The sequence below is a fragment of the Lepus europaeus genome, chromosome 14, assembly GCF_033115175.1.
Source record: "Lepus europaeus isolate LE1 chromosome 14, mLepTim1.pri, whole genome shotgun sequence".
In the NCBI taxonomy this organism is placed as follows: domain Eukaryota; kingdom Metazoa; phylum Chordata; class Mammalia; order Lagomorpha; family Leporidae; genus Lepus; species Lepus europaeus.
This window is the reverse complement of record NC_084840.1, coordinates 68,980,486-68,992,236: the sequence shown is the minus strand read 5'-3', so window position 1 is coordinate 68,992,236 and position 11,751 is coordinate 68,980,486. Positions and strand designations below refer to the sequence as shown.

The window sequence follows — 11,751 nt, the reverse complement described above, 5'->3', positions numbered from 1 at the left end:
GCGGGAGGGAGGCAAGAAAGTAGCAGAAAGTGAGGCTGGCAGGCGGTGGCACAGGAGCCTGCGAGCGGCGGCGGCGGCAGGAAGTCTGAGCCGAGCCGGGAGGGAGCGCGGCGGCGGCGGCGGCGAGAGCGAAAGAGGAAACAGCACAAGAGGAAGCGCCGCCGCGGCCCCGCGCCCCGCATCCCCCGCGCCGCGCCCCCGGCGCCCCCTCCCCAGCGCGCCCCCGGCCCGCCCTCCGCGCCGCGCTTGTCTGCCATGGCCCGGGAGAACGGCGAGAGCAGCTCGTCCTGGAAGAAGCAAGCCGAAGACATCAAGAAGATCTTCGAGTTCAAGGAGACCCTCGGAACGTGAGTGGGGGGCCGGGAGCGGGGGCCGGGGAGGGGGCGGAGGCGGCCGCCCACGCCGCGTGCTCTGGGTCCCAGTGTCGGCCCCGCCGAGCCTCGGGTGCGGGTTTGCACGCCCCCTCCCCCGCGGGTGGGGGCGGGGAGCGCCGGGCTTTCTGAGAACAGCCCACGCGGGCGGCCGACTTTGCGCTTCCCCTGCCGCCGCCGCCCTCGCCCCACGCGTGCCCGTGGGCCGAGCTCGGGGGCGGTCGCCGGGCACTGGCTGCGCGCGTTCCCTCGCCGTATGCACGGGCGCCCGGTGTTGGCAGGGAACCTCGGCGTTGGGGTCTTCCCCCCACCCCCACCGACCGCCCCCTGGTCGGGTGTCGGTGCGGGATCCGCGTCTGCACGTACTCGGTGTCGGCGAGACTTTGTGCACGGCCACGCGCGGTCCAGGAGGGGCGCGTTTCGCAGTGCCCGGGGTCACGTGTAGGCAGAGCCTCACCTGCGTGCCCCTGCGTTTCCCCGGGTGCGGGTCTCCGCGGAGAGTCCGCGCGGGTGGCGGTTCAGGCGGTTTTTCCTCCCTCCCGCCCTCCAGCCCCGGCCCGGTTCAGTCCCGTGCGTCTCCAGGAAGCACACAGGATCCGAAGTCGGTGGCGCGGCTGCTCCGCGGCGTGCGCGGCTCGGCTCGGCTCAGCCGCCGGTCCCTTTCTGCCCCGGAGTTTTGGTTTTTGTTTTGTTTTGGAGCGCCTCGGAATGATAGGTAGGGAGGCTGAGAGAGCCAGGGAGGCAGGCAGGGGCTGCGTGCGTCTCAAGTTCAAGTTTATTCTCTCCCAGGCCACGGGCGGGAGCGGTGCTTCCTCGCGCCCGTGCTCTGGGAGCTGCCCGTTTTGCAGGGGTTCCTGGAGGTGCTGTGGAGCCTGGGAGGAAAAGAGGAGGCATTCCCTGGGAGAAACGGGTCCGTTGGTGGGTGCTCAGCCCTCCTCCCCGCCTGTCTTTCCCGACCCCCGCGTTGACACGCGTTCCCAGAACCAGATTCTCCACTGCGGTTGTTGGGTCGTCCGCCGCGGCGTCTGCAGAGGTTCCCCCCAGAGCGGGAGATGGGAAAGGAGCATTTCCCAACCGTGAAGCCGGGTGCCCAGGGCTAGGTTAGGGTCCCCCGCACTTGGCCCTGCTCCTGGAGTGCACCTGTGAGTACCAGCTGGCTTTCTTTGTCAAAGTGAAGACAGAAAGGAAAGGATGGAGCTTCTTCCCTCGGAGGGGTGTGGGGCTGCCTCTCCGAGCAGCCGCTTAAGGGGTTAGTTTTCACCCAAACTTATGGGAGATTGTGTTTGAGTTTGGGGTTGTGACTCCAAGATGCCCAAGTTCCCCGGGAAACCAGAACCATGCCCTTTGCTTTTCATGCAGGGACAGACTGAGTGTGGCTGCAGGTGAGGTTTGAGTGTGTGAATGTGTTCCTTTGCGTGGCTTAGCCTCTCCTGTGCCCGCAGCCTCCTGCCCTGCTCTCTGCCGCCCGCTACACCTCTGCAGTGTCCAGGCTGCTGGGCGCACCGAGCTGTGGCTCCACCGAGGGGCTGCTGCTGGAGCCGGCTGCTGGGGGCTGGCTGTCGGTGGTTTTCTCCGCCCGGATGGGTGGGATTTGCCTTCTGGTGCTGGAGTAGGGTTCTGGCTGAACAGCTTCTGCGACGCTGGCTGTGTTTCCGTCAGCTTTGGTGGTGGGTCTCTTGGGCCTCAAGCATTGCTTCTGACTTGGAAAGAGTTCTTTGTAAAGAAACTTCTATCTGTAGTGCTGGCAGGGATCCTGGAAGAGTGCAGGGCAAACCATAAAATGATCAGGTTATTTTTTTTACCTAATGCCATAATAAAAGTTATGACAGTGACATTCTAAAGTGTATACTAACTACTAGGGATTATACTAATTCATTTGAATCTCACGGTAATCTTATGAGGTAGGTATTTCCTGTTATCCCCAACTTCCAGATGAGAAAGCTGAGGCCACAGAGCCAAAGTGATCTGCCAAGCACCAGCTAGCTCCTAAGTGTTGCAGCTAAGGTTCAAATCGAGGCAAAGCAACTCCTGATTATCCGTAGGGGGTTAAGCTACTTTATACATGTTATGACAAATGCTGAATAGTAATTTGAGTTTAGTGTTTGGAAAGCTAATTTTAATATTAACATAAAACCTGTTGTCTGAATATATGAGCAGTTTGGAGCTTTTGGGTTATCATCGTTTTGTGTCCCTGGACTTTCTAGGAAGTCCCCTGGGTTCAGGATAATTGCTTCGCCCCCGGTCAAGTCCAGAGACCTTGGCCTGAGCCTTAATGTGGCGGTCACTTGTGTTCCCTTCAGTGTTGTTTTAGTCTCCATTTGTCGTCTGTTTGCAGCGAAATCCAGCAAAAGTCAAAGACATCCGTTACAGATGGAGCTGGTTTCCAAATTACTCCTCAGTTCCCCTTAGTTTATTTGTCACACAGTCACCAGCTGTCTTTAAGATCCCAAGGCGGGAGTGTGCTGTGAGAAGCAAGGCTGACATAGTGTTAGAGGACTGAAAAACAAAGCCGTCTAAAGGCCCGAGGAGCACTGCCTTTGCCAGACCTTGGGGTCTGATAGCCGGCCCCCATATGCAAGTTTGTATCCTGGTAGACAGCAGAGCCCTGATTCCTGGGGAGACCCAGGGGTCAAGCCCTGTCAGTCTGTGCCATTAGAAGGAGCTTACTGCAGCGCAGGGACGATGAACAGGAGTGAAGATTGTCGCCTGGACGGTGCGAGAAGAGATGGGCCAGGGGCCGCCCCAGGGAGAGCACCAGGCCCTGTGGTCTGGGCCTGGGTTGTCTGATGCACCTCTGAATCAGGTGTCTGGAAAAAAAAAATCTTTGCAACCCATGGGCCTCTTTGTAGCCTCCTTTAAAAGGGCCGCCCAGAACCCAGCCATACTTGTGGATAAGGTGGTGAGATTTAATTACTGTTTATTAATCAACAGCATGTTTCCCGATCCCTGGCACAGTGTGAGAGCTAATAAATATTGTGTCACAGCAAATTGGGAGTGGTAAACATTGCTGTTGGCAGATTTGCCGTCGATAGCTCTCAGTGACTTCTGCCGCAAACAAAAACAAGCCTCAGATGCGCTGTTGGGAGAAGCGTGTGGGTGGGGAGAGTACCCCAGCCAGGTGGAGGTCACCCCTGCAGTGCTCAGGATGCGAAACGTATGCTCGTAGAGACTGCCTCATGCCTTTCACAGCTCAGAACCACTCTCCCAATGCACCTGCTGCCCCCGGAGGACAGAAAATGGCATGTCCTAGAAAACATGGCTTTTTGACAGGCTGCACACACGTGCTTTTTGTACAGGCTGACTGCTTGAAGTGGTGACTCTTGGCCGTGGGCCCTGGCTTGGTGGAGGATCTGAGCCCGTGCCCTGGGTCTAGTCCATCCACCGTCTGTGGGGTCGTGTGACCTGTGGGCTGGTTGTCCGTTTCCCCATGCTACTTTCTTCCTGTCTCTGCTTTGGCATCTCTGAAGTCCAGGGTGTTGGGGAGGACAAGGAAGAAGAGGTGACTTGCAGGTGCTTTGACGACCCTAGGATTTTGTGGCTCCCCCGTGGCAGGGAGGCACCTGCCGTCCTTGCTCAGGGGCTCTCGTGGTGTGGCTGGGTGCCGCTCCTGTCTGTCTTGGGGGCAGGGGTGTTTTGTGATTGTGCTGGGAGCATAGTGAAGTGGCCTGATGCCTTATCCCACTTGATGTCAACAGCAGTGGGTCTTTTCACTGAGCGGGTGCCTGCTGGGTACTGCTTTAGGAAGAGGATAAATAGACACTTCTGTGGGGTCAAGCCCTGTCTTCTCGCACTCAGGCTACCTATGCTGAAAAGGCTTAATGAATATACTTGTTGAGGACACATGTCTGTTAAAGGCCAGACAGAAAACAGACTCAGCATTTCTTGTTGGGGATGTGTGTGAATGTGTGTATGTGTGTGCATGTATGCAATGTATGTGCATATGCACACGTGTATGAGCGTGAGTGTAAACATATGTGCATGTGTGTATATGTGTGTACATGTGTGTGCTGTGTGTGCATGTGGGTCAGGGAAGAGCATGTGAAGCTGTGAGGTGATGTGTGTGCATGTGAGTATCATGTGTGCATGTGTGTGCAGGTGCATGTGTGTGCCTGTGGGTCAGGGAAGAGCATGTGAAGCTGTGAGGTGATGTGTGTGCATGTGAGTGTGTGTGCACATGTTTGTGTGCATGTGCGTGTCATGTGTGTGCTGTTTGTGCATGTGTGTGCCCGTGGGTCAGGGAAGAACACGTGAAGCTGCATGAGGTGGTGTGTGTGTGTTTGGCTGGCTGGTTGAAGAATATTTATTCTGAGATTACTCAGCCTTTGAGAGACTGTCACCAAGAGGGAAATAAAAGTGGGAAGCCCCGAGGTTTGCACCCAAGGGGATGCCGGCTGCAGTATTTGCTAGAAGTTTTGGGTCTCTCAGTCCTCTTGTTTGGAGGTGTGACATAGCATTCTTCCTGTCATTCATGAAAACCGGAAGTCTCTCCAGAACACCTGCAGTATTCTAGACATCAGGGATGTTCAGTGAACAAAGGGGCAAGAATGGCCGCTCTCCTGGAGCTACACTGTGGCGGGCAGCCAGCCAGCCAGAGCAGTGCCGTGGAGAGTGTGTTATGCAGTGCATACATGAGGGAGGGAGGAGGGAGGAAGCTGAGACCTGAGAGAGCCAGGGGGTATCCGAGGGCAAATGTCGCTGCCTGAGGGCAGAGCAGGGCCAGGAGCCTGGAGAGGGAGGCCTGTGTGGCTGCAGCTGTGTGGTGGTGGGAGTGGGAGGTGGAGGTGGACCAGCAGGGGCCACCGTGAAGACCTGGGCGTTTGCTCCAGGAGAAGTGAGGAACCTCGGAGGACTTTGCACAGAGCAGTAACGTGATCTGACTTGGGTTTTTCTGGGTCATTGCCGCTGCTGTGTTGGGAAAGGAATGTTGAGGCTCAAGGGCAGATGTGGGGAGAGCTGTGGGGCTGCTGTTGCACTCCAGCTGAGGGTCGAAGGTGCTTTAGGAGTGGAAGTAGCTTGGGGACCGAGGGGAGTGGGTTGGATCCCAGATGTATTTTGGAGGGAGAGCCTGCGGGGAGTGGCTGGTTGGCGGACTAGTACACTTGGTGGTTTTGTCCAGTTTTTCTGGGGCTTTTCTGAGCACCTGTTCCATCTGCACCCTGGGGCTGTCCATGCTCTGGGAAGCCCTGGAGATAGTTTACAGGGCAAGGTCCTACCCTTTGGACTTCCAGGCTCCCCTGGTGGGGGACTCCTGCGTTTTATTTATTTATTTATGTTTCCTTTTTTGCAGAAGTTGATTTGTAAATATACAACAGGCTCTACGATGACGGTGTGTTCTAGCTCTGCTGGCCAAAGACACTATGGCCGGGAATCCAGATGTTTGCATAGGGGTGGAGTCCAGGGCATCACCACTTCTGGCACCAGCAACAGCTTTCCCATAGATTTCTTTATTCCACCTGTGGCCAGAGGCCCTTCCCTGCAGCCGTCGCTGTTAGCTCCTGGAGTTTTCTTTTTCTCTTTTTGTGTTTGCTTGAAAAAAAAAAAAAGCCTTGTCGTGCTCATCCACCGCCTGGGGCTGTGTTGGGGGCTTCTTCTCGCCACCTTAGCGGCCACTCTGGCATTTTGAAGCGAAGTTCTGGAACGTTCTGAGGTCCCCCCCTCTCTGTGACAGGCTGGAGACTCCCGCGGCGAGAAGAGCTGTTCCTCTTCTGGTAGACATGTTTTGGGGCTTGAGAATGATCGGCAGAAAGGCGAAGTGCGCCCCGTTATCTGTCACTCTCCCACCTGTCTTGAGAATTTAAAGCCCAAGCATCCCATAGGAAGTAATCAGCATGCAGGAGATTTTCTCTCTGGAGTTTTTCTGAACTGAAAACACATCATGGACGCTAGTGTCCTCAGCGACTGGTGGAGAGCGACTTGGGAAATGGGACTTTGGATTGAGCTTGTTCCCAGAGGCTGACAATGACCATGTCTCAGGTGCACATTTGTGATTCCAGTGCGGCACTGAGTGCACCCTAATTATGCTTGGCTGGTGCCAGGTGGGCGTGTGTATGTGTGCCCTCTGGGGAGGCCTTAGGGGTGAACTTGCTGAATTTTTCTTTGGCTGGGTCTCCCTAAATCCCTATAATCTTTCCTCTCCCCAAATAAATCTCCGCAAATCCCCTTCAATCTCTCTCCTTCTGTGTCTCCTGCCCTCTGCCCTGGCAGGCTTAGGCACCAGTCCTGCGGGGGAATTGGTCACGTGATTGGTTACCTTGCTCGAGAGGGTGGTCTACCCTGGGACCTCCTGCCTCCCAGGCATCTCAGCGTTCCTAGGGATCTTCAAGGAACATGAAGCCTCTCGGGAACATGTTTCTTGAATTCAAGTCCAAAGTGTCAGAAAGCGATGCCTGATGCCCTGGTTCGAGTTTGGGACCCCAGTGCCTGTTCAGTGAAGACAGGGGGACACGTGGACTCTGGAGGAGAAGACGGTCCATGCTGGTCGTGCCCCTGATGGTCTGGGGTGTGTGAGATGAGATGACTTTTTCTTTGGGCTACACTGTTTTTTAGATCTCACTCGATTTTATCTTTAAGGTGTATTATACAATGTCTGTATGTACTACCTGGGCTCTAGTGAGAACAAGGGTAACCTCCAAGTGGCTGCTGTGGGCCACGTTCGTTCTGTGGCAACTCAAGTGCATTTCGTGTCTTCACCCATCAGCTGTGTGTCTTGGGCTTTTTCTCCCAGTAGCATTTCTCCCCCCCCCCCCTTTTTTTTTTTGTTAATTTATTTGACAGGTAAAATTATAGACAGAGAGACAGAGAGAAAGGTCTTCTTTCTGTTGGTTCACTCCCCAAATGGCCGCTATGGCTGGCGTTGCACCAGTCTGAAGCCAGGAGCCAGGTGCTTCCTCCTGGTCTCCCATGCGGGTGCGGGCCCAAGCACTTGGGCCATCCTCCACTGCCTTCCTGGGCCACAGCAGAGAGCTGGACTGGAAGAGGAGCAACTGGGACTAGAACCTGGTGCCCACATGGGATGCTGGTGCCACAGGTGGAGGATTAACCAAGTGAGCCACGACGCACCCCTACCCCCAACATTTCAACAGGACTCAGAAGGGCAAGGGTTCTGCCTCTTGGTTGGCAACAAATCTTGGGAATAGGTCTTGCAGGTGGCCAGGCAGGGGAGGCCGTGATACAGGCTAGACAGATAGCTCCGGTTGCAGCCATTCATACCTGATGCCCCTGGATTGGGTTCCTGTTGTTTTCTGCATTAAGATGGGGATTGAAGAAGCTGGTGGTTGTAGGGATTCGGTGATGGCTTTGAGGGGCGGACACATAGCCGGGATAGAGCCAACGATGACTGTCCTCACTCTGGAGCTGTCTTTAGAGCTGGGCTTGACGGCCCAAGGAAATTCAGGCCCAGAGCCAGTTGGGGAAGAATGAGTCAGGATCTGTTGAAAATCGATTTTGGGGGCCTGCGCCGTGGCTCACTAGGCTAATCCTCTGCCTGCGGCGCCGGCACACCGGGTTCTAGTCCTGGTTGGGGCGCCGGATTCTGTCCCAATTGCCCCTCTTCCAGTCCAGTTCTCTGCTGTGGCCCGGGAAGGCAGTGGAGGATGGCCCAAGTGCTTGGGCCCTGCACCCGCATGGGAGACCAGGAGGAAGCACCTGGCTCCTGGCTTTGGATCGGCGCAGCATGCCGGCCGTAGCGGCCATTTGGGGGGTGAACCAACAGAAGGAAGACCTTTCTCTCTGTCTCTCTCACACTAACTCTGCCTGTCCAAAAAAAAAAAACAAAAAACAAAAAACAAACAATTTTTGGGAGCTCGGCTGGTGCATGCTTTAATCTCCTCAGAAATTGATGGAAGAAATCGGGGCAGAACCATCACTGAGCGTTGTGTACGGACATGGGGCATATCCCGCGTCCGCCGCGAGACACCACTGTTCTGAGCCCGCTGTCGATCTCTGTGACAGAGGTTATCACGATCCAGCACCCAGGCTAAGGGCTGGGTGAAGAGGAGGTGAGGGCGCGTGTGAACCGCTCGGAGCAGTGCACAGCGTGTGCCTGCGCTCAGTCAGTGCCAGTTCTTGGTCCTTGGTGTCTGCCCGTCAGAGGCGGGTCACCCTGACTCGGGGCCGTTCCCCATTTGCTCCCAACGGGAAGGGGTTTTTCCTGCAATGCTAGCATTTACCTGCAGACCTCACCTGAGACATCCTCAGGGCTAGCGCGGGTGCTGGATGGAGTGCCCCGCTTTGCTCTATGTTAGGGCTCAAGCCTTCCTCTCACCTGCCCATCAGCTGCTTCTTCCCGCACCTGTCCTGCACCCCGAGCTTCCAGGCGTCTCCCCATCAGCCTGGGCAGGAAGTATCTTCTCCCAGCACCCGGGCCGCGGTGCAGCTCTGGCGGGTCCTCAGACTCAGCCCGGCTTTGCTTTCTGAGAATTGCCTCGGTGGTTCTTACTGGGGGCAAAAAAAGGCATTTGATGTGATGATAGGACGTCGTTCTGCTGTGAGTTCTGTAGCTGGAAAGTCTCTGTGCTGACTTTAGTTCGAAGTTAGCATGCATTTGTGTGTGCCGCGGGAGCATATGTCAGAGTTGGTTTGCCTGTGTCCTTGGGGGTGTGGTGGTGGTGGTGTGGTGATGGGGGTTGGGAGGAGACCTCAGAGCCTTTCCCTTCTCCAGGTGGCAGGTGCAGACACAGCACCTGAGGAGCTGATTTCAGGGTTGGGCGTGACCCCTGCTCCTGTTCCCTCCAAGTTAACCCTTTTGGGGGCCAGGGTCAGGGGTCATGCTCTATTACTTCTGTAACAGGGTGAGCAGGGGAGGAAGGCTGCCTTGAGCTGACCGTAGTTAATACCCAGCCTATTGAGAGGACCATTCTCTGTCAGGACCACAACACAGATCACCGCACCTGTTGTATGATAAACTGCAGCTGGTGCTGGGAAAAAAAAAAAGGAATCGTAGAGTGAGTGTATGACATAAAGCCTCAGACAGGCCCCAGGTTTTTGTGTGACGATCTGGCCTGCCTCCCCATCCTATCCTGTCCCCTCCTTTCAGGGCCCACAGGATTGTGGAAAAAGAAAAAAAAGGAAAAGGAAAAAGAAACCCACAGAAACCCAATCCCCAAAGTTTTGTGGGTTTTGAAAACCTGTGTGTGGCAGGGAAGGAGCTGTAGAAAGCTGGGAGACAAAGATGCATGATGCTCTTGGGTTCCTGGCAGCCCAGCGGGCCCCACCCCTAACTATCTTCCCATAGTGGGGCTGGAAAAAAAAGACTCAAGATTTACCTTGAAACTTTAGAAGATGCAAATACCTTGAAATAAAAGTAGGTTGAGAGGCTGCCAGTCCCTTACCAGGGAAGTGGTTTTTAAGGAAGGTTCTTTTCGTCCGACACTTGGAAGAATTGGCGTTGGAATGGGAGACCCGGGAAAGGAGAGGCAGTTCTGGTCTGGGAACCTTAGGGGATGTGGGAGGCTCACGTAGGTTGCACCTGGGCATGGACGCCCCAGTGGGGACGCCAGTGACAAGAGACTACAACCTGGGGGAGGAGAATCCCGGGCCGAGTGGCCTCAGCTGCATCCTAGACTGGTCTGGGCCCCAGAAAGGAGGCCTCTGTGTGCTCTCCTCCCTGCCCCCTTCTGGGCTGCCAGTGCAGGGACCTGGCCAGGCTGGTTAACACCATAATTCACACGCATCGTGGACCCCAGGGCTTCTCCAGGCCTGAGTAGGACCCTAATTACCACGAAAAACAAAAATCCACTTCTCTAAGAAAATAGGCCTTGGCCGGCGCCGTGGCTCAACAGGCTAATCCTCCGCCTTGCGGCGCCAGCACACTGGGTTCTAGTCCCGGTTGGGGCGCTGGATTCTGTCCCGGTTGTCCCTCTTCCAGGCCAGCTCTCTGCTGTGGCCCGGGAGTGCAGTGGAGGATGGCCCAAGTGCTTGGGCCCTGCATCCGCATGGGAGACCAGGAGAAGCACCTGGCTCCTGGCTTCGGATCAGTACAATGCACCGGCCGCAGCCGCCATTGGAGGGTGAACCAACGGCAAAAAGGAAGACCTTTCTCTCTGTCTCTCTCTCTCACTATCCACTCTGCCTGTCAAAAAAAAAAAAAAAAAAAAAAAAAGGCCTCAAACAACCATGACAGTAAAAGCTTAAAAAGAACTTTCGGGACAGTCGGGAGCAGCCTGTTCGGCAGGGACACACACACACTGTCTGCTTGGATTCCTGATGCCTGTGTTGCCCTGGCGAGGAAGGATGCAGTTGGTCCTGGTTATAAAGCAGGGGTGACTGTGGCCGCTTCTGCACCTGGAGTATGATAAGACCTCAAGCTTCTGCCCTTTGTTACAGATTGTGGGTAAAAAGGAGGTGTGATAAATGTAGCTATTGCGTTTTGTTTGTATTTATTTGAAAGGCAGAGAGAGAGAGAGAGGGAGAGTGCTGCTATCCATTCACATCCCAAATGCTGTAGTTAGGGCTGGGTCAGGCCTAAGCCGGCAGCCGAGAACTCCTTCTGGGTCTCCCACATATTCGAGCCATTGTCCACTTGTCTCCCAGGTACATGAGCGGGAGGTTGGGTTGGAAGCAGAGGTGGGACCCAATCCCAGACACTCTGATGTGGGATGCAGGCATCCCAAGCGGTGACTTAGCCCGCTGCACCACTGAGCCCACCCCAGACTTCACCGTCTTCGTCATCTTAAGTGCACAGTTCACGGGTGTCGAGTGCATTCATGTTGTTGGGCAGCCACGGTCATCAGCCATCTCCAGGACTTGATCTTCACAAACTGAACCTGCCCACGGAACACCGTCTTCCCGTTCTCACCCCCAGCCTCTGGCACCCTGCTTTCTGTCTCTGGTCTGTTTCACTTAGCCTAGTGTCCTCCGGATTCCTCTCATAGTAGGTGTTAGAATTTTCATCCTTTTCAAAGCTGAATAATATTCCAGCTTACTCAGTGCTGTCATCCATCAGTGGACACTTGGGCTGCTTCCGCCCCTTGGCTGCCGTGCCCATGGTGTGTAACTCAGACCCTGCTTTCAATTCATTTAGGTGTAGACCCACAGGTGCAATGTGGGGTCATATATATGGTGATCCTGCTCCATTTTCCCCACAGCTGTGTGGTGTTGTGCAGTTTCCAAAGTAGTTTTCACATCCACCATTCCCCGCCCCCCTCCAGATCCTTGGAACAACTCTGTGAGTACATAGCAACTACTGGAAAAAAAAAAAAAAAGGGTTCTGGAGGTTAGGGGCTCAGGTGAAAAGGCTGCTGCAGCCCAGGTGGGGGCTTAGGAGGGCATTGATGCCCACCTCCGTGTGCTTTCTCCTGGTTTATGCTGCTGGGAAGTTGTTGGTGGAGTTGATGGAAGAAGAGGGAGGAGGAAAAAAGATCCAGACCTCAGCCTTGTGAGG

General features: G+C 55.2%; 1 protein-coding gene across 3 annotated transcripts in view; it reads left to right on the top strand.

Moving 5' to 3' along the window:
- Positions 1-208: 208 nt before the first annotated feature.
- The window catches only part of CAMK1D (calcium/calmodulin dependent protein kinase ID), a 444,773-nt gene continuing 433,230 nt past the window's right edge, over positions 209-11,751 (top strand). For 2 of the 3 annotated variants that reach the window (XM_062210906.1, XM_062210905.1), the window contains exon 1: positions 209-347. In XM_062210906.1, the coding sequence (XP_062066890.1) occupies positions 256-347 (92 nt within the window). In that variant the 5' untranslated portion in view covers positions 209-255. The remainder of the gene's footprint in view (positions 348-11,751) is intronic. The other variant, XM_062210907.1, reaches the window with a different exon arrangement.